This window comes from Podarcis bocagei, assembly GCF_964188305.1.
Source record: "Podarcis bocagei genome assembly, chromosome: 14".
Lineage (NCBI taxonomy): Eukaryota > Metazoa > Chordata > Lepidosauria > Squamata > Lacertidae > Podarcis > Podarcis bocagei.
The window spans coordinates 2,695,249-2,722,184 of NC_138139.1; the positions used below are offsets into that span (position 1 = coordinate 2,695,249).

At 45.6% G+C, this 26,936-nt stretch overlaps 1 protein-coding gene across 8 annotated transcripts in view; it reads left to right on the forward strand.

The window, feature by feature from the left end:
* TJP1 (tight junction protein 1) overlaps positions 1 to 26,936 on the forward strand; it is a 378,072-nt gene that overhangs the window by 231,598 nt on the left and 119,538 nt on the right. The window contains exon 1 of one of the 8 annotated variants that reach the window (XM_081170495.1): positions 9,844 to 9,959. The exons of the other annotated variants lie outside the window; for them this stretch is intronic. Within the exon in view, the coding sequence (XP_081026621.1) occupies positions 9,915 to 9,959 (45 nt within the window). The 5' untranslated portion in view covers positions 9,844 to 9,914. Of the gene's footprint in view, positions 1 to 9,843; positions 9,960 to 26,936 lie in introns of those variants that run through there. 8 annotated transcript variants of the gene reach the window in all.

The window sequence follows — 26,936 nt, forward strand, 5'->3', positions numbered from 1 at the left end:
CACCGTCGGAGACAGAGATGGTAGCAGTGCGGAAGAGGAGCCCTGGGGGTAGCCAATGACGATGGTGGGGAGGAGGTGGCCTTGTGGGGGGAGGCCAAGGAGGGTGAGCTGCCCAAGAGCCCCCCAAGCCTGGAGCTGGCATCACACGACCTTTGGTCTGGTTGGTGTAGGCATTAATTTTTCATTTGGATCCTACTGATTGTCCTTCATAATAATTATTTCTTTCTTTCCTTTCTTGCATTTATTTATTTATGAAGGTTGTTAGCCTCAGGCTCGTGAGGAAGGGCAGGGTATGAATAAATAAACAACTCTCTCTCTGGCTTAAAATTTTCCAGGTGAATTTGTACTTACAAATGGTACTTTTAGCAAACAAAACACTGTGCCTCCATGAGCTTGCGAAGGCAGAAACCTTTGTGGAAGGAACAAAGGTTTCCTTCCTTGTGAAAAGCAAAGGGTTGCCATACGTCTGGAATTTCCTGGACATCACTGGGACTTGGCCATCGGAAACAGTGTGTGGGCAGAAATCGCTTAAATGTCCGGGAAAATCCAGACCTATGTCAACCCATTCCGGAAGTGCAGATTTTTGCAAATTACCTAAAAAATAGCTCAAAAACCTTTTCTTTCTTTTTTTGAGATCTTTGGTACCTGCCCCCATGGAAGCTCAGCTCAATAACTTTGCCCCCCTAAAAGCAACTTTTGTGTCCGGATTTTAACCCTTTCAAATAAGGCGCCTCTAATCTATCTAAGCCACGCAGTCAGTTTCTGAGCAATGAGGGGTTCCTGCGCTTAATCAGGATTTCTTTGGAATGACGGTGTCTTACACATATATGGTTTATTTTCATGGATATACAACCTGAGCATAGGATGGAGGGGCTCACAGCATTACCACCCCAAAAAGTTCTTGCTTCCCCATTAGGCTTCCAGGAAACCCCCAGCTCACAGCTTCGGTGTCCAGCACAGAGCAAAGCATCAACAAAGGCATGACTTCCAACATGACGTGGTCCAAATCCAGGATGCCATCTTCCGGGTCCACACTCCTGTGCAAGTCATGTGACCCGCACAAGATTGTGGCCCCCCAAAAGCATGCTTTTGAGGCACAATGCCCCAAACAAATGTTTTTGGGCGCCATGACCGAAAAAAGTGCAGCCTGAAATCGCATGAAAACTTGCAGCAGCCATTTTGATTGCTGTGCTCTTGCAAGAAAAAATGAGACGTCCCATTTCTTCTTTATTCTAAAAGGCATATTTCTTTTTTTAAATAACAAGAGACAAGTGCTTATAGGACAAGTGCTTATAGTTTTCTAGGAGCAATTTATTTAGTTACTAGATAAAAACAACCCGAGGTGTAACTAACAGATCATGTTGGAGTTGGGGCCACTTGCATCATCCGGATTAGTTCTAACCATTTAACTAAATTTGAAAAGGCCCTTTGCATTTTGAAAAGGGGGTTTATCATGGCTGGAAAGCCACCCAATGGTGCAGGCTCAGCCCATCTGAAGGAGCACTTGCCTACAATATCACAGAATGCTACCCAAGCTCTAAGATCAGCCACATCCCTGCTCTCTGGCCTGTCATTCTTTCGAATCAGATTGGCAGGTACCAAGATAGGGTGTCTGTGTCATGCTTTATAGAGGACAGTCCATTACCAGGTCATAGTCCTCCCCAGTATGGTAAGATCTCCAGGACCAGAGGCATTATACCGGTGAATACCAGTTGCTAAGGGGGAAACAGCAGGAGGGGCATGAGACTGTGTCCTACTTATGGACTTGCGGTATCTGGTTGGTCACTGTGAGGACTGAATGCTGGGCTTGATAGGTCTTTAGTCTGATCCAGCAGCCAAGTTCTTAGGTTCTCATTGCTGAATTAGAACCATGTGCACACATTACATGTCCTTTCCATCATAAATGACTATCTTGTGTCATATTGTTCATGCTGTTTATAGTTTAGCTATAAGCCATCTTGAGTCCCTGCTGGGGAAAAAGACAGAATGATGATGATGATGATGATGATGCTGTGAATTTATTTGGGTTCTCAAGATGTGTGTGGTGGGGACTTCTTTCCCATCCATACTGCTGGAGAAGAACCTTTGGACTGGAGATGCTGGGCAGTCCCCTCCAACTCTTCTGCATGCAGAGCAGCTCCCCTCCCACTCACCCCCATAAACAACCTTCATCCTAACAGTTGGTTAAAATGGTGATAGCCGCCATTAATATTAACAGTGCTTTAAATATTAAATTGTATTCCTGCTGCGTCTGCAAGAAAAAAAATAAAACAATGAAGCTATAATGGGATTTCCTCCATCCCAGAGCAGCTGAAAGAATCGACAAAGATGCCAGCTCTTTCCCAAGCTCCTGTGTTTCCTTTGGTTCTGATGCTTTAGTCATACACTTTTAGAAGTAGAGTATGTGTGTGCAAGTGAAAGCTCTAGGGCTCTTCCATGTCTGTGGCCCAGGGCTGGATTAAGACTTTTAAAGGTCCTAAGCACTGAAAAGATTATGGTGACACAAGGTTTGCCTGTATGCTGAAATGTACATGTATGTATGCCATGTACAACACATGACAGAATCTGATTTCCTTACATTATTTCAATCTATATTAGCTGGGGATAATGGATAAGTAATAAAAAGAGAACAGAAAAATGGGGGAAGGGTGTGGAATGTAAGGAATTCTAAGAAGGTTGACTACTTCCATTAAAAAAAAATCAAATGCCAATTCAATGCATTGAAGAGGAGAATGTGGTGTGGGGCACACTCAGAGAGAGTCCCCCCAAGAGCATATCCCTCCCCCCCCAAACCTGGAACCTATACTGTTCACATAACAACCATGGTTTACTGCAAGGGCTGCTATCTGTGGCCCTCCAGATGTTGTTGGATTGATGTGGCTGGTGGTAGCTGGAGTCTAATAACATCTGGAGGGCACTATATTGGCTATCCCTGCAGTTTTGTCTAAATTGGTGCTAGTAATACCAGAGATTGGAATGGTGCTTACATTAAATGAAAACAACACTGATTCTATTTACTGTACATAACTCTATCAGCTGGAACTGCCTTCCCCAGCAAAGGACTCTACAGATGTTTTGGACTACAACCCCCAACAGCCCCATCCAACACGGCCAGTGGACAGAGATAATAGGAGTTGTAGTCTAAAACACACAGAAGGCACCATGTAGGGTTGTCCCTGCCCTAGGATGAGCAGTGGCTTCATTTGTGGCTGCAAAACCTTTCAATGGAACTTTACACGCCTCCATGCTGCTCAGAAATGTCTGCAAACTCATCAAATTTTGTAAGCTTTATTTTCTTCTGGAAGCTTCCACAGCCTGCTTATCCTCAACAAAAGTTCTCTGTGTGATGTCAGCTTCCTCTCTTTGTAAGGTTGCCATATCAAATATGGCAACTGGAACATAATCCTGGGAAACTCAATATGACTGGGTTGCACTTTCTTGAGCAATGGGAATCATTTCTTAATACAATAGTGTGGGTGTTGTACAGGTCATAACACTATTGCAGTGGGAAGTGGGGAGAGAGGGCATTGCAGTATATCGAGGGGCATACAAAATATGTGCCCAAGTTAAAAATTTGTGGAGAAGGGTCAGTGAGGTGCCTTAAATAAGAAACAAAACTGGTGCATTAGTCTGCCTTTAGAATAAATACCGTTTTATGTTTTGTGTTTGTTTGTTTATCAACTTATTTTTAAAAGCAAAGAATGGAATAGAGTGTTTAATTTCACAATGATAGAACAGTCAAACAGTTTCAGTGTATTCAGTGTGAGTGAGCTACTTGGGGATGGGGAATAAAAGGAAAACTGGTACATTCTATTTTTGCTTTATGTCATTCCCAATAAACATTTCTTCCAGAGTCAAAAGCAGGAACAAAATACTCATTTACCAGAAAAGAGACTCTGTGCCGAGTTTTTAAACAGAGCAGATATTCTTTTTAGGTAGAGAATGGTGTGGGAAAACAAGAGGTTTCTAGCAAACTACCTACTGCATTTTCTTAGTTCAGAGGCTGGTTTCCTGTGGTGATCCCAGCCTTTTCCTTCCTGTCCATTCCATCAGGGTTGGAAGATGAAAGCTACAGAAAAGCAACAGTGAGTTCAGAATCCCGTGGCATTCTAAAAGAAAGCATTTTTTTTATAGACTCATAGGGATTTCATAGAATGAGGATTATTAGAGATTATTAGACTGGAGTTCTTCAACCTTGGGTCCCCAGATATTGTTGAACTACAACTCCTGTTGTATGGGTTGTATGGGGTGTTAGGGAAGGGTAGTACCTTTGGTGGGGGACACATCATACTCCTCCTGGGGTAGTTTGTCTACTTTTGGTCCCTACCCTGTATTCAGCTCTCCCCTGTGGCTCCTATGAGCTGTCAGCATGTGACAGCAGACACACCCCGGGAACAGCGTTAACTGGCCGGCTGAACCAGGCAAGGGTAGCCAATGAGTCTTAAACCATTGGTGAGTTACGGACTTCCTGTGCATGTGAAGATAGGCTCTGGTGGATCGAGTGGACGGTGCCAATAGTGGGTCCAACAGTCAAGAAGGCAGTTTCTGCAAGTGCTGTAAGAGGGAAATGAGGGGCAGATGGGGCTTGTCAGCCCGGGAAGGTAGTCCATCTGATTCTAACCCTCCACTGCCTTGTGAGGCCAAGGGGGGGGGGGTCTTGTCATCTGTGCAGCCCAGAACCTCCCTACACACTGCTCAGCCATGCACCCCAGGGAAGTTACTTTGGTACTGCTAATGTAATATTCTGACTTCCCCTGGAGGTACACTCCATTGTCTCTCAAGACAGACGGAAGCCAACAGCAACAGAAATTCCTGTATCCCCAACCAGCTTAGCCAATGGTCTTGGATGGTTGCAGTCTAATGACACCTGGAGGGACCCAAGGTTGAAGATGGTGCATCTTGACCAATCTCCTGCTCAGGTGAGAAACGTGTGGCCCTCGAGCCATTGCTGGACCAACTCCCACTATCCTGCATTACTGGCCATGCCGGCTGAGGCTGGTGGAGTTGAGAGTCCCACGCCATTTGGAGGTCTGCAGGTACCCCTCTTGCTTTAAAATGCTGGTCAGGGGCAGCTTTGTCACAAGGGGCCCTGTGGGGCACCAGCTACTGCACATTTCTCCTGTGCATGCCCCTGGATTCTGGAGCAGCTCTAAGTCGTTTCAACAACACACGTAGAGAAATCCTTGATGGGTTGTACTCCATGCCACTTGGCGAGAAGGGGTGCCATTTGGATTTTCCTCCACCGCAGGCATGACAATGTTTTAGACCAGTCCTTTGCAGTGTTTGATAAAATAAGGCACATCAAGACAGTCCCCTGGTGCTTAAACTGTAAATGGAATGCCTGGATTTCAAAGAAGAGAGCATTGCTTCTTGTTCTTATTTTGTAGCCAAAATAAAAAAAAAATCCTTCCAGTAGCACCTTAAAGACCAACTAAGTTAGTTCTTGGTATGAGCTTTCGTGTGCATGCACACTTCTTCAGATACACATTTTGTAGCGTTACCCAAGGCTCGGCTCTGCCATTTAATAAGAGCTTTGTCTGAGCTGAATCTTGGCAGTGTTGAGACCAGATTCTGTTTCAGATACAAACAAGGGGTCCTAGAATCCAAGCTGCAATAAACCCATTCCTGGTAACATTCAGAAGTAGAGTCCCTCATTTTCCAAATTAAGCTCTAGTATCAACTTTAAGCAACTGTCATTGAAAGCTGAGTGGAATCAAAGTATTGCAGAGTTGGAAGGCACCCAAAGGCTCATCTAGACCAACTTTTTGCAATGCAGGAAATAGTTAAAAGTGTTCACAGCCAAGAGTGCAGCTGGAAACTAGAGACTGGTGCCATCTACACACTTTGCATATGGGCAGAGGGCTCCATGCCTGGGAGGAGCAGTAGAGCTCTGCTGCCCCTGATGTCCATGCATTGAGCAGCCAGCACAGCAACTGAATTTGGCAGGGAAGAAGGTGCTTCCTCCTGTGAGGACTGTAATTGCCATCAAGTCAGCAGCCTGAAGGAAGGACTGTGCGGCAGGAGCTGCACCCCCCCTGGCCTGGACACTGTCCCCTACTATGCTCCTGGATCTGATCTGGAGGGACAAAGGCTTCTGGGGAGGAACGGCTCTTTATCAAGGTCAAGACAAACAGGCTCACCTCTAATGCTAGTGAATCGCCATTGTTCTACTTGGCAGCCAGAATCCACATGGGCAGAACTATCTAATTGTATTATAAGAACTGTAACTTTAAGAACTGGTGCTTGCTTTCTCCTCCTCCCTCCCATTCCTTGTTCCTCCTGTGTCACATCTTTTTAGATTTTGAGTTTGAGGGCAGGGACAGTTTTAGCATTTTTTGTAAGCTGCCTTTTCAACCAAAGGGCATGGCATAAAAGCCTTAAAAGGATGAAAATGAACTCCAATTGTTCAGGGCTCCACACCAGGTGGAAATGCTCTGTGCGCTTGGACTTCCCACATTCAAATGTTTACGGACAATTCAGGGGCTCACATGTGGTCACACTGCCTCTTCTATATGTGAAGCTTCCTTCACGTGAAAAATGTGTGAAGGGGACTAAAGTCACAAGAAATTCAGCCTGGGGGAGGCACGTTGGCAGCAGGTGCAGGAAATGGACACACGTCCTCCAAGTGCACTTTCCTGGTGCCTGTTGTTGGCAATTCACCACCTCTACAGTGGTACCTCTAGTTACGAACTTCATTCATTCCAGAGGTCCGTTCTTAACCTGAAACTGTTCTTAACTAGAGGCGTTCTTTCGCTAATGGGGCCTCTTGCTGCTGCTGCGCTGCTGGCACACGATTTCCGTTCTCATCCTGGGGCAAAGTTCTCAACTTGAGGTAACTCTTCCAGGTTAGTGGAGTTTGTAACCTGAAGCGTTTGTAACCTGAGGCGTTTGTAACTCAAGGTTCCACTGTATATTTTTTTTTTGCATTTGGCAGGTAATAATTTTTTGTGTGTGCTAGTGAGGGTTCTCTGTCTCTCCCCCCCTCCTCTTGGTATGTAGACCTCACTTCTCTCACTCCTGAGACTTAAGGCATGGAATTGAAGTGTGCTTAACCTTGCCTGTATTGTGCCTCCAAATTTATCTGCTCATGTTATCATTTCACACTGATAAACAAAGCAGCAGGGACAGAGTTCTCCTGCCTTTGGAGGAACCCAAATAATCATTACCTCTACTTTACATTCAGCGTGGAAAACTACACACACATTTGCTCGAAGCTGACTTTACTGTGGTGATCTGGGGGACCACAAGGCTTGATTTCTGCAAACCAGCCTTTGCCAGTCTGGTGCCCTCCATCTACAACTCCCATCACCCCCCCCCCTTCCAGCACAGGTTGGCAAAGGCTGTTGTAAATCTTTGCTGTGCACGCTTCTGGCGGTGCTCATGGCTTGCTCAGAATGCAGCAGTGCAGCTCCATTCAGTTCTAGGCCTCCACGAGTGATCAAATTATGCCCATCCTGCATCTTTGCTCTAGCTGACTATTGCAGAGCAACGCATTTGAATTTAAGATCACATTGCTCATTTTCAAGGCCCCAAGTGATGTAAGCCCTGTGCTCAAGAATTGGTTTCCTTTTTTTCTCTTTTATTGAAGAACAGGGTATTTTAATGTCATCATCATGTGTTTGTGGAGGGGATACAATGATTGAAAATGTCTAGTAAACCAGATCAGTGGTAGGGTATTTGGCGAGTCAGCATGGCAGTAATGTGGGATTGAGGATTGGAGTGATCGTTTTGTGGTGTTATGGCAGTGGACAAAGCTGTATTCGAACTTTTGAAAAAACTTTTGCAAAAAGGTGTATATTTGTTTTTTAAAAAAGGAATTGTTATTGGAACTGCAGTGACTGGCACTTTGCATCTCCACTGCGGGGATCCCTTGATCACCTCCCTCCTATTTACTTCTGACCCTCCTCACTTTTAGAAGGGCTCAGAGGCCTTGCTTTTCTCAAAGGCCTTTTGCAGGATCCACACTTGCCTTTCTTGCTTCCCTATATGGGGAAGTTTTTAATGTTTTAAATTTTATTACGTTTTTGTGTATGAAGGAATCTGCCCAGAGTGGCTGGGGATTATCATTATTATTAGCACCAACTGACAGTTTTATATTAATTAGGCATGAGGCAGGTTGGGTTCTCTTGTGCCACCATGGTAAGAAGTGTGGCTGTGAGCCTACGTGTGTGTATTCAAAAGGTTGCTAAGATGAGTTCAATGGGATGTGCTCCTGGGAAACTGCACACTGGATTGAGGCTATGCCACTAGACCTCAGGCACTGATGCCTTATTGTTTTTAGAAGAAACTGTTTTCTTTCAACAAACCTTTGCAGAGTGCTGTCCTTAAGTTGCTTTATGCTGCCACTGCCTTTTAGCCTTTTTAAAAGAATGTTTACTGATTGGTTCTATTGATATTTTGGTTTTTATTGTGCTGAGTTTTGGTTCTGATCTTAAGCTGCCTTGGATATTTCCTTGTTAGGTGTGGTATAAATGCAGAAAATAATGAAGATGCTAATGAGATTTTCTCCCAAGTTAAGTGCTGCAGCCACCGGTGATCAAAACTGCAAATATATGGCCTGTGATTCCTCATCTGTGCTAAATTGGGCCTTGGTTTTCTTTTGGCTAAAAAGCAGAAAGTTTAAGTTTCCCACTTGCATTTTGGGAAGCAGTTCTGATGTCGATACCAAAAGCTTTGGCAACAAGAAACCTGTTAAGACGTTAAGGTACCACAATTCTCTTAGCTGGTTTTGTTTTGTTTTTGCTGCAAGAGCAATTTTACACCCTTACCTGGGAGCAAGCCCAACTGAACTCGAGGAATTTACTGTACAGGACTACTCAGTATAGGATCGCACTGCTCAAACACGGCTCTGGGAATGGTTATTCCGATTGCAAAACAGAGTAGTGAAAACCAGAAAAGAAAGCACGCTGGGCCTGGGATAAGACCAAGAGTTCACAGCCTTTCCAAACTGGCGGCCGCTCTCTCTGCAAACCCTCTCCCTCCTCCTGCCGCGTTTGGGTCCTCTGCCCGGCAGCAACGGGAGCGCCCTGCCCGGCCAGCCTCCCTCCTCCGCGGCCGCTGATAGGCTCGTCCGCGCCGGGAAAGTCGGTGCCCCAGTCGCCGCCCGGGTCCGAACCAAAGCGCTGGGAAGCAGCGGGGGGGGGGGGGCCTTGCAAAATCCCTGCCCCTTTTGCTGGGAGGGAAGCCCAGCAACTTTCTTGCAAAGCGTCTGTCTTCTGCTTTTTAAATACCCTGCACATTATTTGGAGCGGAGGGAAAGGAGGAAGAAAGCAAAATGATGGCGATGGGGAAAGTCCTGGCGCCTCCGCAGCTTCTGCGCTTCCCGGCCCCTTGCGAAGCCCCGAGATTCCCGCGATCCCATCCCTATTGATTCGCCCCTCTTCCTCCGCATTCCCCCGGGTCTGCGCACCCGCGCAAGCCAGGCTCCTCCGCGCGCCCCCTCCGGGAGGAGAGAGATGGACACTCCCAGCAGCCCGGCAGACATGTCAGGGGTTGCTGGGAGAGGCGGGGGAGGGAGCCAGCCAGAGCACCGGCCGGGCGTGTAGCTGCCGCCGCCGCCGCCGCCGCCGAGGACAGAGGCGCCTCGCCGCTCGGCCGGAGGAAGCCGCGGAAGCAGCGCCCCCCCCCCCCGAAGGCGGCTCCCGAGACCCTCGCCGGGCCAGCGCCGCCGCTCTGCTCGGGGCCGGACCTGCAGGCAACTTGGCTGGCCGGCGGCGGCGGGCGATGCTGGCCGGGGCCGCCGCGGCGTGAGGAGGCGGAGGGCGAGCGCGCGAGAGCCAGCGGCCGCCCCGGGACTCCCTGGCGGGCGGGCGGGAGGCGGAGGCAGCGCGCCCCGTCGCCCCTCCCTCCCTCCCTCGCCGCCGCCGCCGCCGCCCGCTCTTCCCTGCCCTCCTCGGGGACGGGAAGGAAACAAGATGTCTGCCCGAGCCGCAGCTGCTGCTGCTGCTGCTTCCACCAAGGTAAGCGAAAGCCGCCTCGGCTGGGGGGGGGGGGCTCCGGAGCCAGCCTCCCTCCTCTCTGCCCCGCCGGCCCGGGAAGGGGAACGAGGGGCTGCCGGGGGGGGCCCTGCAGCCTGCCTCGGGGGCGCGCCCCCCTTCGCCTTGGTGGCGAGTCGCCCCCCGCGCGCACAATTCCCCGCGTGGCGCGCCTGGTTCCCCGGGGCGCCCCCCCCCGACTGAAAGGGGCTTGAGGAGGAGAGGGGGAAACACAGTCCTCCCGGAGGCCCCATCTCCCCGCCACTCTTGGCTCGGAAGCCCCCCTCTTACAGGCTCAGTACAAAATGATTTTTAGATCAGCAAAAAGCAAGCTCTGTGAACCTTTGGGGAGGGTCTGGCTTGGTTGTGTGTGTCTGAAGTTAATGGAGCTCCTCTTTTTAGCTTCGCACAATTCTTTTTCTCAAACTCCCCCCTCCCCCCCCCCAAACACCTGTTGGGTGAAGGGCGGCTGGTGTGCTCAGGATACCACCAAACTCTTTTGGAGTGGGTGGCAAAAGAGTGGATGGTTTCTCCTCTTGGAGGGCAAGTTTTAAAAGTTAAGCTCTACAGATGCTTTCAAAGGGGACCCAAGAGAAGATTCAAAGTCTCCTTACTCAGGAGTAAGTCGTAACTGGGTTCAGTGAGACCTCTGCCCTAAACAAATGGACTTCCCATTACAGCCTTATCCTGAGCACATGTTTTACGCAGAAGTAAGCCCCTCTTGGTTCAGCAAGACTTAATTCCCTTACTCTCCTTGCGCTCTGCTTTTGACATTGTACCGAGAAGGTGGGGTGGATTCTGCCCTGCAGTTTGTCAAGCAGCCAGCTTTTAAAGTGGGGTGTCTCAGGGTGGAAACTTGCTTCCTCTGTGCTTTTAAAATACAGATTGGGAAGTGCAGGTGGTTGCAGTTTTGCCTTGTAAAAATTGCAGCAGAAAACGTTTGCTTTGGGAGATTTCAACTCTCATCTGAATTGCATGTTGTTTCTGTGCTTTAATCTGGGGTGTGAATGGAATTAGGCTGGGTTTGTTGTTTTTTTAGCACATGGTGTGTGTGATGTTTTTTGTACTCCAAAGGACGTGTCCTTTCTTAGGAATTTCACATCAGGAATTCCTGAAACAGCAGGTTTCACAATTCCTGAAATACAGGATTTCTCAGCAACTCCCTTTGAATCATCTGTTGCTGACATAGTGCAAATATGTTTGGGTGGTGCTGGGAGCCCAAGAAAAGCTCCACCTGCTCTGTAGGTGTATTATATGGTACAGGTGCATGTAGTACTCTGACCTCCCTCAACTCTGCAGGAGTGAGTGAGTGAGTGAGTGAGTCAGCTGTGCTGTTTTACTCCTAGGGGAAGGAGGTGGAGTTGAAATGCTCAACAGGTTTCTCCTTATGCATGAAACCTTAGACTGGAAACTTTTTTGTTTTAAAAAAGGTAGAATGAAGTTCCCCTCCCCACTCTAGAATTATAAACAGTTCTTGGTTCTTTAGGAGACAAGTACATTGGTTGTTTTGTGTTGGCTGTGTTAAGGAATATTGCTCGATAGTTCTCTGGAAGGGTTTGCTCTCAAGTGAAACTGTGTAGTTTCTGTCTGATGTCATCTCTTGGTATGCGCTTGCACCTGAACTGTGCGCCTCTGATACTGCACTAATGCAGTGGCGTTGACGCTTGGCACAGATTCTTGGCAGTAGAATCAGTTTCTGGTGGCATTCATGAATACTCATTCTCCAATAGGTATTGGGTACAGTTTCATTTTTAACTTAAGTCTCGCTTTATTGAGCTTGCAAAGTTTGTGACTCAGAGAAGCACCAAAAAGTTCATAGTAGTTTTTAAATTTCATTGTTTGGCATTATCTTGGCACTTTGAAAAAATATATTATAACCTGCATTAGAGTATTTTTCTTCTCAGTCTCCAAAACGTGTTCATTCTTAGGTTATCTCAGGTGAGCTATATCTGCCTTGGTTAACCTGGGGTCCTCCAGATGTTTTGAACTATAATTTGCATTATCTCCAGACCTCATAGCGGATGGATATTGTTGTCTTGCACATCAGGGTGACCAAGGCTGAGGCATAGGAATCCAATTCATACATTTTCTTTTGGAAATGGCACATTTATTACTTTGTTCTAGCAAAATGCAGGAAGGGGGTGGAGAAGGGGGAGAAAGCCAGATACTTAAAGATAACTATGATGCCAAGGAATCTGAAATACTTTTCAGCTTTTCCAAAATTGCTTCCCTTAGAATGCTGGTTATACCTAGGTAATAAAAGTGAATACTGCTTTCATTTGTGTTCTCTTTTGCCTTGTGAGAGTGGCTGTGCCGCTGTTGCATTGCCATGTAAATATGGCAGGGAGTGCAATGGTCTGTTTAGGCCTTTTGTGTTGCTCCTTGTTCTTAGTAGTAAGGACTGTTTTTTCCCCTTTTCCTGATTTTTGTTTTTAAAACTCAAATGTTCATATGAGCAGGAGATTTGAACTGCTTGCTTCAAAGCATCATAGCCAGAGATAATGCAATTCCGTCTAATGGTTGTGCAGTGTGAACTTAAGGATGTAAACACATAGCACAAATGTTAAAGAATGATGAACAAAAGTCATGTCAAACTTGCTCTGTTCCCACTGATAGATTGTGGTGTTGCTTTACGACAGGGATGGGGCTGGGTAGCCTTTGATGCCTTCCATGAGAGTGTGTACACCCCCCTTTTTTAAAAAGATACGTGAACAGTGGAGTAGCTTTAGAACACTTTGCTTTCAGAAGAAGTTAAATCAAATTAATTGTATGAGGCGTGATTTGATTTTGTTTTGTTTGTTTCTTTGGTAGTCTTACTGCTGCTATATTTACTTGCTATGAATATTGAATAGTAAAAGTGGGGGAAACTTTGAAGGGCTTTTAACAAGAATGGGGAAGTATTGAGTAGATTCCTATGATACTTCTCAGTCACATTCCAGATAGCACCCAAAGTAATAATAACAGCATTGGGTGGACAGGTAATTGCATTTTCTCTGTGATTAGCAGGTTACAGTTTGGGTACTGGTAAAATGCAGTTTCCAGTTTCACATACCTGGGGATGGAATACTGGATTTTCTCCTTCACCCTCCTGCACAAGTTGAGAAGAAAGTTATTTAGACCCATTTAATATCTAACAGCTGTGTGTACCTTCCACAATGAAACAATACTATGAAAAGGCCTTTACTAATCTTTTCTAATCACTTTAAAATGTTCAAAGGTAACAGTTTCAACCAAGGCTCTGTACATAGAGGCAGGTAACTGAAATCTTGGGATATGTGGTCTTCCATTCCCTTCCTGCAGTAAATGACATTTTAACAACTGCATAGCTTCTCACCACACAATGCTTTCTTGTCTTGGGTAAGTTGGTCAATATATTAATCTGGATTCTTTGTCTAATGAGAAGTTTCTTTCTATAAGTGCTGACTTCCATTATCTGCTTAATGCTCTACTGCCAGGAAAACCTCTGCATCCTTATTGAAGGGTTTTTGCTGGGCCTGGTGATGACACCACGTGAATATTTTAGAATTCAAAAGGGATGATGCAGGCATTGCAGTAGGCATGGAGATCCAGTAATTAATACTTGCTTCATTCTTCTTACAAGGGAGGAGTTGGAAGTTTTTCTGTTGGCTTTTCTGCATCCAGAAAGTTAAGCAGTATATTTAGATTCTTGTGCAGTGGCAACCTTGGAATAAATCTGTCATCCCCATCTTAAAATAGAAGTTTTGCATCTTGAATACTGAAAATACAGTTCAGGTGGTTTTTATTATTATTAGCTATAGTGTAGTTTATGCTGCTAGCTCAGTAAGACTTCAGCATACTAAATAAGACTTAAAATGGGACACTTTAGGACAAACGGTGGATCTCTTGTTCATTTCTAAGAGTGTATGTAACTAGAGTAGGAATAGGAAGTGCATTGCCTGAAAACTGCACATGTCCCATCAAACAGGCATATTGAATATGTTGTCTGCCTTGAGTTTAAGGACAGGAAATGCTAAATGTAATAAAGGCACCCTATAATCTCCACTCCCCATCATCAGCTGGCCTGTTGGACACCTGCCCATGGTTTAAACTTTTATTATATGCCATTAAAAGATAACTTAGAATATGCCTGTTTACTTTAAAGTAATTTATATTGTCTTGTGTGCCAATTGTCCCATACCAGTGGGATAGAAAAGCTAGGAACCAAATGGCTTCTGGGACCTGGGTTGTGAATTAATATGCAATTCACGTAAGTGACACATTGTTAATATCACATTTTAAGCAGAAATTCTTAATACAGTCATACCTTGAGTTGAATGTGTTTCAGGTTGAGCGTGTTCGAGTTGCGCTTTGCGGCAACCCGGAAGTAACGGAGCATGCGCATACGCTCAAAACGATGTCACGCACATGCGTGGAAGCAGCGAAATGCGACCCACGCATGCACAGACACACCGTCGCAGCTTGCGTTCCGTTCGGGATGTGAACGGGGCTCTGGAACGGATCCCATTCGCATCCCGAGGTACCACTGTCCATGTTTAATTTGGTGTTTACAGTAAAAATATTGGTACCATACTTCATGTTTCAAAACACTCTACTCTCTATTGTTAAACTCCTTAAGATATTGTCTATCCTTAACATATACTTCGAAGCTTCAAAGCACATACATTTTGGTAATCCTTGAATGTCAGTCAGGCACACACAAAATGGCACCCAGAGTTTTTGAGGTGCTTGCAAATGGAGAATCTTTAGCTGCAAAATGCACCTGGCGCCCTGCAAATTTCTATCTCTGTCCCATGCCCATGAATGCATTAAAGAGAGCGGAGTTGTTTTTGTTTTTAGGTTTATTTCAATTGACTGAAGCTGCTTTATATTATCTAAAATGGGATGTGGAGTTAAGCACTTCAAAGGCCACAAGTATATATCCTGTCCGGTTTATCAGGAACCATGAATTGTGGTAGTTGGCTCTGTCCTATTGAAAGTAGCTTTTGGGATGGAGTGAAAACAGAATTCTCTGTCTGTCATCAATTATCTATGTTTTATAGAAGGTATAGTCTAATTCTTATGTAAGTCTTTTTAAACTACTACTTATTAACCTGTTAGGAGGAATTGGTTGGGATCTTTTTTTGTCTAGTTGATGTTCACAGGCTTGGCTGTAGGAGGAGTTGTGACTCACACACATTTCAGCATCTGGTGGGCACGACGTTGGCTAGGCCTGCGTAAACACATTCCAGTGCCTCTTTCTAGTGGAATCCACAAGAAAACAAATTACAGTCTTGTTTCCTGTCATGGTTCCATGTGGTGTCATTTGTTGCCATTCCTGTTATGTGGACATTCAACTCTGAATTTCTTCATAAACAGCTTTGGGTAGTATGGTGAAATATGTTCAAAAAATAAACAGAATAATCTGCTAACACAGGGTCCTAATTTTAGTAGGTTTGTATAAATGATATCACTTAACAAAGGAATTACAGGACTGTCATGTACACCTTCCCACTGTCTTGCCAGTTTTTCTTTGAGATGAGTGTGTGGCAAAACAAAGCAATTTTATTGCATACACATTGCCATGCCACCCCTAAAGCTTATTTTAAAATTCCCACACACATCCTTCTGTAATTGGACAGAAATTGACACCAGTGTAGAGAGTGACATGTTTCTAATAAGATATATGGGAGGAAGACTAGTAATAATCCATTTTCCTCCTTCTACCCCTCCCCCTGCCTCCAATCAAAATGTGATTTGCAGTAAGAGTTGGGTTGAACATTTTTTGGTGGTTATGCCTGATAAGGCTGCAAAATTGAACTCTGTGACATTGAGTTTATTCCTGCACAATGGCTGGGTTCAGATGATCATATCTCTGTTTAATAAAATCAGATACAGTGGTACCTTGGGTTAAGAACTTAATTTGTTCCGGAGGTCCATTCTTAACCTGAAACTGTTCTGAACCTGAGGTACCACTTTAGCTAATGGGGCCTCCCGCTGTCACTGTGCCGCCGCCACACGATTTCTGTTCTCATCCTGAAGCAAAGTTCTTAACCTGAGGTACTATTTCTGGGTTAGCAGAGTCTGTAACCTGAAGCGTCTGTAACCCGAGGTACCACTGTATGTGTGAATCTTGTGGGTGTGCACACAACTCCTTTATTTGAGCAAGGCAGCAAGCAGACAAGACTCTTTTCCATTAGCTATAGTTTACTGTTTTGTCTGCCCTGGGAAGCTATGGCTAATAGCTTTGAAATGAGCCAGAATAAGAAGGTATAGTTTGAAGTTAGCATAATATTAGTTTCCCAGTTCGGATAAAACAGGAAACTATAGTTCGTTGAAGAGTTCCTAGTAATTCACTCACTTCTGTCCTGAAAGGAGGAACGAAGAAGGGTGGTGTGCTTGCCCACTGGGTTGGTTCCAAACGCAGCTTTCTCATAGGGCTGGTTTGGACAGTGGTTGACCTAAATGGAGAATGGTGATCACCAAACAGCCCTAGTGTACACGTTAGACCTGTGAGTTTGGACTGTACTGGGTGAGAAATCTTTGTGTCTTATTTTTTAGACTGACATTTGGCCATGCTGACTGGGGTTGATGGAAGTTCAACAACATACAGAGGGCCATAGGATTCCCACATCTGTTGCAAGAAAACATAATTGCAGTCTGGTTACTTATGACAATCTCCACTAATAGGCATTGCAGGTTCTCATCCTAGTGGGCCAATAAATGTTTAGAGTTTGTGGGATATATTGGGCTACATTTTTTATTTTGAAGTGCAGCCACACTAAGTGTTTCGTGATGCTGACTGTTTCTACTAATCATCATTATTGTGTTTAGAGTAGCTTAAGGTAATAGATTATTGCTTTTTATGGGGCATTTAATTGAAGAGATATAGACCAAGATCTTAGCTTTTGTCACTGTAGATTCAGGGTGTTCCCCCTCCCCACATATCCAAAAAAGTCTGCCTTTTGAGGGAAATGATGGTCAATATATACAATTCAAAAATAGTATAGTGAAAAGGTAGAAAGGGTTTTAATTCTTTAGAAAGAGGTCAAGATGAATATTTTTTAAATGTCAGTTGCTCAGTCTAGTTTTAGATTTCTTTTGAGATGGTGTAAGATACAAAACATACACCTAGCACTTCTAAAATACTTTCCCTAGAATGGCTTCTAATGAGAATGAAGATAGACTGTTTTGCTTTTTGGTTACAGATAGGTAGCCGTGTTGGTCTGCCATAGTCAAAAAAATAGTGATAAAAATAAGGTGCTACTGGAAGGAATTTTTTATTTTGCTTTTTGGTGAATAATATCATGTTCGTTTCTCTAATTTTGGGACAAGGGAAGTCTGCTAAGTGAGGAATAAGCAAGAAGGCTTGTGAAATAAGGTGGCATTATGCATTCCCCCCCTTTCAAACTTCCATGCAGGGTTTTGTTGGACTCTGATATCAGTGGAATACTATGGAGAGCTGGAAGTTGAAGGGACAGTGAAATGTTTGTGTATCTGAGATGGCAAAGATGGTGACAGAAATATGATCAAATCGTGGAGACTGCAGAGGCCAAGCGCACATCTTAGACATAAGAAGAACTGATGGATGAAGCCAATGGCCCGTCTAGTCCAGCTTCCTCTTCTCACAGGGACCACCCAGATGCCTGTGGGAAACTCAAAAGTGGGACCTGAAAACAAGAACACTCTCCCCTCTGGTGGTTTCCCAGAGCATTGATAAGCATTGCTGCCTCTCTGACTGTGGAGGCAGGGGATAGCTATTCTGGCCAGCAGCCATTGATAGCCTTCCTTTGCTTATTTGTCCTGAATCATCTACATTCAATGTCATGGGATATCCCTGAGTATAGTGAGCAAGGGGAAAAACCTTTCTCCACCCACTTTCTCCATGCCACGCATAATTTTATAAATTTCTATTATGTCGCCTCTTACTCGCCTTTTCTCTCAACTAAAAAGTCCTAAGCGCTAGTCATTATCTAGTCCTCTTGACTTCTAAAACTGGCTGCAGGCCTCTCTTAAGGGGCTGTTTGTAAGCTGCGGTGAGCATTCCCAAGGCTTCAAAAATGTTACGTAACCTAAAAACAACAAGAAGAAGAAACAACAGCTTGTATGGCTATGGCCTTAGTCATTCGTGTCCCCTCTGGCTTGAAAGAGAGAAATGAGGCTCATTTGAGGCACAGCACTCAAGGCATAGTAAGATTGGTGACTTCCAACCAATATGTACTTACTACTGTTCTGAAATACTGTAGTTGGTTGTATATTACCAGAAAAACTCAAAACATTATGATTACAGGCTTCCCTGCTTGCCTGAAAAGGGCTTCCTAAGAGAGGTTTGCTTGAGCCACCTTGAGTCCTGGTCTGGGGGAAAGGTTTGTTTATTAGAGTTTTGCTGTGCAGCAGTCTTACTAGACCTCTAATTGTTTTCTGTAATGAGCCTTGCTCAGCTTGAATTTGGTCCTGTGACTCTAGCCTCCCACAATCAGATGTTGTTGGACTCCCACCTTGCACTGTCCCTGACTGTTGGGCCTGTGGGCTAATGGGGCTGATGGGGAAATGTAACTGCTGGATAGCTCAGCCAGTAGAACCAGAGACTCTCAATCTCAGTGTTATGGGTTCGAGCCCCATGCTGGACAAAAGATTCCTGCATTGCAAGGGGTTGGTCTAGATGGCCATTGTGGCCACTTCCAACTCTACAGTTCTATGGTTCTGTAACATATGGAGGGCACCGGGTTGAGGACGGAAGTTCTAGTACAGCCAGGCTGGGTTGACCCCCAGGTGTTATGGAGGCTTGAAGAAAGCAGGATAGTATATTTTGATTAATTTAAGTTCAAAAGATCAATCTGATTGCAGTTGCAGTTCTAAACAGTTTCACGTGTCACTACACATGACTCTAATTATGTCGTTAGAAGCTGCATCAAGGTGTGTGTTTTTAATGAAATGGGTGGTTTTTCATCAGGTTCACTCTGTGTGGGGTGGGGAGATTTAATCTTTCCCTCCCTTCTCTCTTTTGGATGCTCCTCCACCAAACAAAGAAAAGACTAAGGGATAGCAAAGTAAGGGAGATAGTTTTAATTGGGAGTACAGCTGAAGGAGGAGGGTTTAAACCTTCCCTCCCCAGTTCTGCAGTCCTGATACTTTTTTTAAATAGGAGGCAGCAGAAAAGTATCCCAACATCCTGGTTGGGTGTTCCACAGCCCCAGAGCAATGCGCATTTAATGGTGCATATAGTTTGATCTAAGGCCATGGAACACTGGCCAGGATCTGGCCCTGAATCAGTTTAAGAGACGAGGTAATGTTTAATTAGGCTTTTAAAAATCCTAATTAAGCATATGGTCAGGAGGGATATGGGAGAAGATGCTGACACCCCCCCCCCCCGCACCCACATTACAGAAAGCAGGGGGGTCAGTCCTGCTGAGGTCTGCTTTTCCAGTGTGTTCTCTGCAAGGAACACGCTGGTGAAGCAGATCAGTGCCGCCTGCAGGATTGAATCCTGTGCTCCAGCTGATGAGCGAATGGTTCAGTCCTGCTCTGTTTGCCTGCACACGTGTGTCCTACTTCAGAGTAGGTGCATACAGCCAAAGCCCCTCCTTCCTGCCTGATGCCCTGTCCCCTGGCAGCCCCAGAATGCTCCAGGAGGCCTGTCCTGATCTGGGGCTGCCTCCACCTGACACAGCCAAAGCCCCCACATCCAGTTGAATCAACCTGGGATTCAGCCAAATCTGATGTGCCGCCCTAGTTTGCACCACCCGCTTAACTTGGATTGATTTCTGAGTGAGCTTGGTTAGGATTGCCATGTTGGTTTGCTGCACTTTGAGTTACAGATAAGCTGAGTGTTTTGTCTTTTTCTTAGGAGTATTGAGATATTTGTTTGGTGCTGTGGTACTGAACATAACATAAAAGGAGCCTGTTGGATCAGGCCAGTTGACCAGCTACGTAATCCATCATCCTGCTCTCAGGGACACATTTTTCATCTAAGTGACTTTTAGCTTCAGGGTCTCAAAGCACCTTTGCTGAAGTAGTACAGCATGATAGATGCATCAAGGAAAAAAGTTAATTGATATTTTAGGGTTGATTTTTAAGCAGTTGAATATCCTTTAACTTGTTGGCAGTCACAGAGGAATGCTGCTTTTGTTTCACTGGTGCCTGCCTGTACCTGTGGTTGCAGTCAAAGCGCTGGAGAGCCTTAGAGAAAACTGCAGCTGTTGACCCCTACAGCTGATAAGGCCCAGCTTTTTATCACTCAGAGTTCTTTTGCAGGGGGCAGGGTGGTTAGTTGGGGGAGGGATTGTGACCCATTGTCTGAGGCTGGCTTCAGCTGCCCATGTGACCAAAGCCTTGCTGGAATGTCTGCCGAGCAGGTCATATGACTGGGAAAACTAAATTCATGAGTCAGTGGAGTTTGCAGAAACCACTCTGTAGTGGACATTGAAGAGCACTTGCCAGAATTTTCTTCTTTCAATTGGTTTCAAAACACTGATCACTTTTTTATTTTTAGAGAGGTGTTAATAATATATTGGTTTTCAAATAGCATGTTTCTCAAGTTGATTGGAGAATTTCTAATAGGATGCTGCTTACTAATCCACTGTGAACAGATGTATTCCCTCCCCCAACCCTGTGGGGATTGAGCAGAAAGGGAAATTACCTTTGCATGCAGGGAAAAAGTTAAGGTGGAAAAGCACAAAAACCTTTGGACTTACCTTCAGATCTAGGATACCGTACAAATGGAAAGGTTCAGCATTTTTTTAGCCTTCACATGCATTTATCTTGGTAATCTTTACAGCTGTGTAAATTAGACCTCAGATTGTAAGGGAAAGACTGAGGGAATAGTGGTTTGCTTCACCAGGGGTAGGCAACCTAAGCGGCCCACGGGGGTCATTTAACCAGCCCATGAGCCGCCCCCAAACCGAGCCGCCCGCTCGGCGAGTCCCCGTGCGCTGCGCTAAACTGGCGCAGCACGGCATGGGGACTCGCTTCCATGGCACTGGAAATCGCGTCTGTGCAGACGCCGGAAATCGCAGGCACGCGCACTCATGCGCGTGCACAATCCAGCCCACAGAGGGATCTCTGCTGGAGTGAACTGCCTGACCCCTGCTTCAGACCATCAGGAAGTCTCCCCCTCCTGCTGCAACCAGCTCCTCTGCCCCCTGGTCTCTTAGGACCCGCAGGGAAATGAAATGGGCTGAGCAGCAGGTGGTTGTGCACAGACGCAGCCTGATGGAGAGGAGGAGTCCTAGCGGACACTGGAAAGGCAGGGATCTTCAGTCCTCACAAGTGCTTCACCAGCGCAAGACCTCCCAGAAAGAGTTGCTGAGACCACTTGACTGGAGCTGTGCTTGGATAAAGCGTTAACTTCATTCACTTGCCTCAAGTAATTTATAATTTGTGATGCTGACCTATGCTCAACTCCAGCCCTGTCATTGGTCCACCTTTGATGTTTGGGGAAGGAACCCTCCTGTGGTTGTGTAGCCTCCCCATATGGTTTAGAACCCAGAAGCAGCAGGGATCTCAGTCACACGCGGCTCGGCCTCAAGCACAGAGTCCCAGCACTGCACAGTTTGCCTTCCTGACACATGGAAGGTGGTGGAGACAGAGAGATGAGGCCAATGGGTTCTTCCACTGCTGAACAAAGCTACTGTTCCTTTCATTTTTCCGTGTTTCTGCACGATGAATGAGGCCAGCTTCACAATGAACCTTCCTGTCTGCTTTCACACACAAGATAAGTGATTGAGGTGAAATTGAATAAGCTAGCCGCCTTTAATATTTCATGCCTTCCAGACTTTGTCCTTCCAGATGACTTAGGACTGCAACTCCCACCACCCCTGACCAGTGGGAAATGCTGATGGGATCGGAGAGAGTCCGAAATCACTTAGAGGGATGCAAGTTCTTATCCCTGCCCCCAAGCATAACGCAATCATTGGATAACAGCAGAGGAAGCAGGCCTAAGAATTACTTTTCGAGAAGTGGCTACAGATTGGAGCTGGTACAAGTCAAGGATAAAACAAAAATAAGATGTGCATTTTACTTTGACTTAAGAAATTTACTTGTTAAATCACGCTTTTAAAAAAGAAGAGATTAAATTGGAATGTAATGCAAGCATGTAAACAAAGATCGTATGGAAGCTGGTCTAGCACAGCAATTATGTGACTGAACTGCAAATCAGGAAGTCTCCAGTTTGAATCTCTCATCTGCAGTTGGGGGACAATAATACTGACTGACTGTACAGGGTTCTTGTAATAATTACAAGGAGAAAATGTTGGTGAGAGTGTGGTGCCGATAATGTCCAGGTTGCAGGTTCAATCCCCATATGGGACAGCTGCATATTTCTGCATTGCAGGGGGTTGGGTCATCAGGGTCCCTTCCACCTCTAGGATTCTGTGTCCTTTCAGCACTAGAAAGGGCTATTCACATACTAAATATTATCATGAAAACTGGTTCCATGACCCTTTATGAGTAACTCACCTCTGAAACTATTATAAAAGTAGGGATTGTGTGTGTTTAGACTCAACCAAAAGATTGTTGGTTCTGGACAGTTTCTGGGCATTTTAGACGGCAATTCTCTGCAGCAGCTTTTGCCAGCCTAGTGCTCTTTGGACGCTTAGGCGTAGTGTAGGCTGGGACTGATGGGAGTTGTAGTTCAAATAATCTGGATGGCTCTGCAACAGATGGACAGAGCTTGGTCCAGCCTCCTGGAGAATAAATAGCCAATCTGGAGGGGAGGGTAGATTTAAAAGAGAGAGCCTGGCAGTTAAACAGCCAGATAAGGCTTGGCTAGGGATTAGCTGTGTGGTTTGGGGTTTTCTAGAAAGAGCACCCCACATTATTTCCCTAAGGGGAAGGAAATGGTCCTAGAAGCCGGCTGGAAATGTTTTGCTGGCTTAATAGAACATACAGCCATTCTAGGAGGAATCAATTTAATGAGAAACAGTGGAATTTTAAAGTAAAGTTCTTAATTACGTCTGTAAAGTGATTTTGACCAAAACAAAGTGTTGTGCTTCCTCAGAGCAAACCATTAGACTTTAACCCTCATTGAGTTTGTTTTAATAAAATTCTAGTTTTGTTTCTGACGTATTGTTACTTTGATCCACTGCTTGAGGGTTTCCTTTCACTTTATATGACCAGCAGTATATCACCAGCCAAATGTTGTGGTCTGGCAATATACCGCGATGTAGAAAAAGCAAGCTGCATGGGCCTCAGCCTGTGAGGCACCGGGTGAAATTGCTGCAGCTCTCACTGCGGGAGCAGAGGCCGTTTTACCCCAGTGCCTAGCAGGCTGGGACAAGGCAGCTTCTTCGTATGGCTCAGCTGGAGGGCTCCCCATCCCTTGCACAGCCATCCCTCCTCGCTTGCGCGGGAGCCATCGCCAGGCTCGGGGATCCCTTCACTCAAGGGTCAGCAAACTTTTTAATCAGGAGGCCTGTCCACTGGCCCTCAGACCTTGTGGGGGGCCAGACTAGATTTTGAGGGGGGGGAATGAACGAATTTGGGCCGGATCCGTCCGGATTGGGATGGATCCGGCCCCTGGGCCTTAGTTTGCCTACCCATGCCTTAACTACTTGGCAGAGTGGAGTAGCAACCGCGCCCTCCTCAGCCAAGCAGTTTAAAGATGCAGAGGGAAGAACAAGCTGTATTTGCGCCTCACCAGTGCAGCTTTGTTCTCCCTCTGCGCAGTCTGAGGGCAGAGTGAGATGGCGGTTTCAGTCGGCAATATATCGCTGGTGAAACTGCCCCCGCTCCCGAGTCCCTCTGCTAGCAAGGCTCACTGGAGGAAGCCACTAACAGAGGGATTCCGGAGCGGTGGCGGTTTCACCAGCAATATACTGCTGAGTGAAGCCAACATTGCCGTCTGCTCCTCATACCGGTCCTGGGCGATATATTGATATATCACCCAGGCCTATGACTGACAGGGAGTGTCCTAAATTTTAAAGCTCCCAAAATCTGGTCATGTTACCTCACTCCCATCTTTATTTGAGGGAGTTTGCTTTGGGCACCTGGTAGCTGAAGGCTGCTGTACCTGAGAATAAGTCTCATTAAACTTGATGGAACCTTCAGTGTGACCCTCTATGTGTCTACTCTGAAGTAAGTCTTCAAGTAAGTGATCTGACTCACTGCCAGAGCACAAGTATGGAGGGAACCAAACAGAAAACCCATGTCTTATGACTGTTTCCTATAGTAGATGTAAAGTCTGTGCAAAAGGCAGGTGAGCACCCTGTTTGTCTTCCTGCTTTGCAGCGAGCATTTGGTGTGTGCTGTTCCTTCTAAAAATCATCCTGATAGTGGAGGACATTTCTTTTAAGGATGATTGTGTGTCCTGTCTGGTTCAAGGAAACCTTGACCATAAATATTCTTCCCTAATTATTTTTGAGGGAACTCTCCCCCTCCCCCCTCTTCCCCTGGGTCTTTCCATCCTGTCAGTTTCATTGGAGTCTAGTCCTCAGTGTGCTGCTTTGCTCTTGTAACCCTTTCCCCCTTTCTAACCCCCCCCCCCCAGCCTGCAGTCATTACAGACCTGGAAATGATGCTCCTTCCGGCTGAGTAGGGCTGCAGAACTGCAGCTCGCTTTCTTCCCAGGCATCCTTCGCCATGTAGCTAGCAGCATTTTGACCATGATCACCATTCGCTGCAGGGAGGTAGGATGTGATACAATTCCGCCCCCTCCAGTTTGAAATCAGTTGTTAGGAAACAGAAACAATGTAAGCATCTGCTGGTGTACAAAGCCTTGAGCAGAGCACACTATGTTGCCTCAAATGCTTATTTTTCCATGATGTGAAAGGACAATGGGGCAAAGCTGCAGAAGTTGTGGGTGAGGTATCTGGCCATTTCTCTTGCTTGTGGAAATAGGGGGGTGGCAGGGAGAGATAAGATGCAGGATGTTTTGCTTCCCGAGAACAGCATGGCTACATTTTTAAAGCAGGCAAACAATGAATCATTTGTATACAGTAGTTGGAGTACGTAGACATGGCTTGAGCGTGCCGTAAATCAAGTTACGGTAACAGCCTGCAAAGGTTTCTGCTAACCTGTGAAGAGGGCTGCTAGGTGAGTTGCTAAATGCAAGGCTATGGGTAAATAGTGTGGAGCCAGTTGGCCACTGCTAGCCAGCCAATCCCTTTGCCTTACCTCATGCAGTTGTTGTTTTCTTTAGTTGAAAGGACCATGTCCATGATGCTCAAAACAACAACCATAAGCATAGGTATTGAGAATAAAAATCAATTATTAGACACTTTTTAAACCAAAGTAACTCAAAGTGACTGGAAACAATAATTAAGTAAAATGTACATTAAACCAGCATGAAACACAACACAGAAAAATGTAAAACATATCCATATTTTCAAAAGGCAGGATTTAAAAGAGGCCACAGAGATTTAAAAACCAAAGGCCTGGTGGAAAAGTTTTTTTGCCTGGCACTGAAAGACCCGTCCTAGTTCTGCCTCCTTCCAGATCTCCCATGGAGGGGGCACATGGAGAAGGGTCCCAGATGACAATGGCAGGGCCATAGTCAATTCATATGGGGAGAAGTCGTCGTTGAGGTGCAGGTAACTGAGCTTTATGTGTTTGTCAAAAAAATAAATAAAAAGGGGGTGGGGTCTGGGGGAAATGACTTTGGCCATCCCACCTTTCATTGTTTTGACTATGTGATTTTGGCTTTACACACGATCCCTGGAACATAATCCCTGCATAAGTTGAGAGTCACCTATATTGGGGTCCTGGGACATAGAAGGCTATATAGGTCAATGTGATTCTTCTTGGTTGTGTAGGGAACCCCTGCCAAGGGGTCAAAAGGCCTCTCTCTCTGGTACCCAGCTATACCCCTCCCTGACTCTGCTTTGTATCCTCCTCGAGTGCTTTTGCCTGGCTAGAAGGTGTCTTGGATCTTTGTGAGAGAGTGCCTCTTGCCTGCCTGGATAGAGAGACCTGGGTAGATTGGGGTGTAGGAAGGAACTCCATGACATCTGTGTGGCTGTTCTGTACAAAGGTAGAATTGCATCTCTTGCCCTGCCCACCACTGGCTTGAAGACACCAGAAGGTCCGCCATGAGGAAATGTCATTTCTCAGGCTGCAAAAAAGTTCTCCGCCCCTGTTCTCATTGATGTGCCCACAAAACACCAATTCCACTGCAAATGGAGATGGAAGGAGATTGTTTGAAGGAAAGACCTTGGTAGAAAGAGCCTGCTGTTTTCCCTTTGCAGGCATGTCCAAAGTGAACAACTTTGGGGTAAATTCATAAAAAAAAGCTCAGCAACTTTGGTTGGCCCTCATAGCCCTTCACTTCATCAAATCTGGCCCTCTTTGAAAATAATTTGGACTCCCCTGCTAGTGTATCCTGTTTGGCTATGACCTGTTGTAAAATGGATTTAACAAAATGGTAGGGATCAACTGTAATTGTGTTTCTGCTCTGAAACGTTTACCATGGAAGCAAAAATGTTAACATCACAGTGCTTTTAAATACTTGGCTTATCTGTTTGGCATTTAAACCGGCATCTTCATAGCACACACAGAGAGACTGGGTCAAGAATGCCTTTTGACTAAATTAGCTTTCTAAATGAGACTTCAGGAAGCATTTGATAATACAAACCTTAAAAAGAAAAAAACGGAGTATAAAAGACTCAAACAGCCTGATGTGCAAGCTAATTTAAGGCAAGTAGATCCAGGCATTGTCACCAGTCCAACTAAGAAAAGTAACTAACACTCCTGAGAGAGAACAGCTCATTCGCTCCCCGCCCCCAATACGAAAGAAAAGAAAAGTTGCTGAACTGATAGCCTAGAAATATTTCTGAAAGTGCTGGGGGATGATCAGTGGTGCTTTGAGGGTTTTGTGTGTGTCTTTGCCAGGCAGGGAATGTCGACCGATGATATTTAGAGGGAAGCCTTGATTTTGTAGCACAATGGCTTATGTTAGCTTTGTTCTTAGAGAATGTCATGCATGGAAGCAGGGCTGTAGCTAGGGAGTGGTGAGGTGGGTCCCCGCCAGGGGTGCACGTGAGGGGGGGCACAAAATCAGCTGCCAAGACC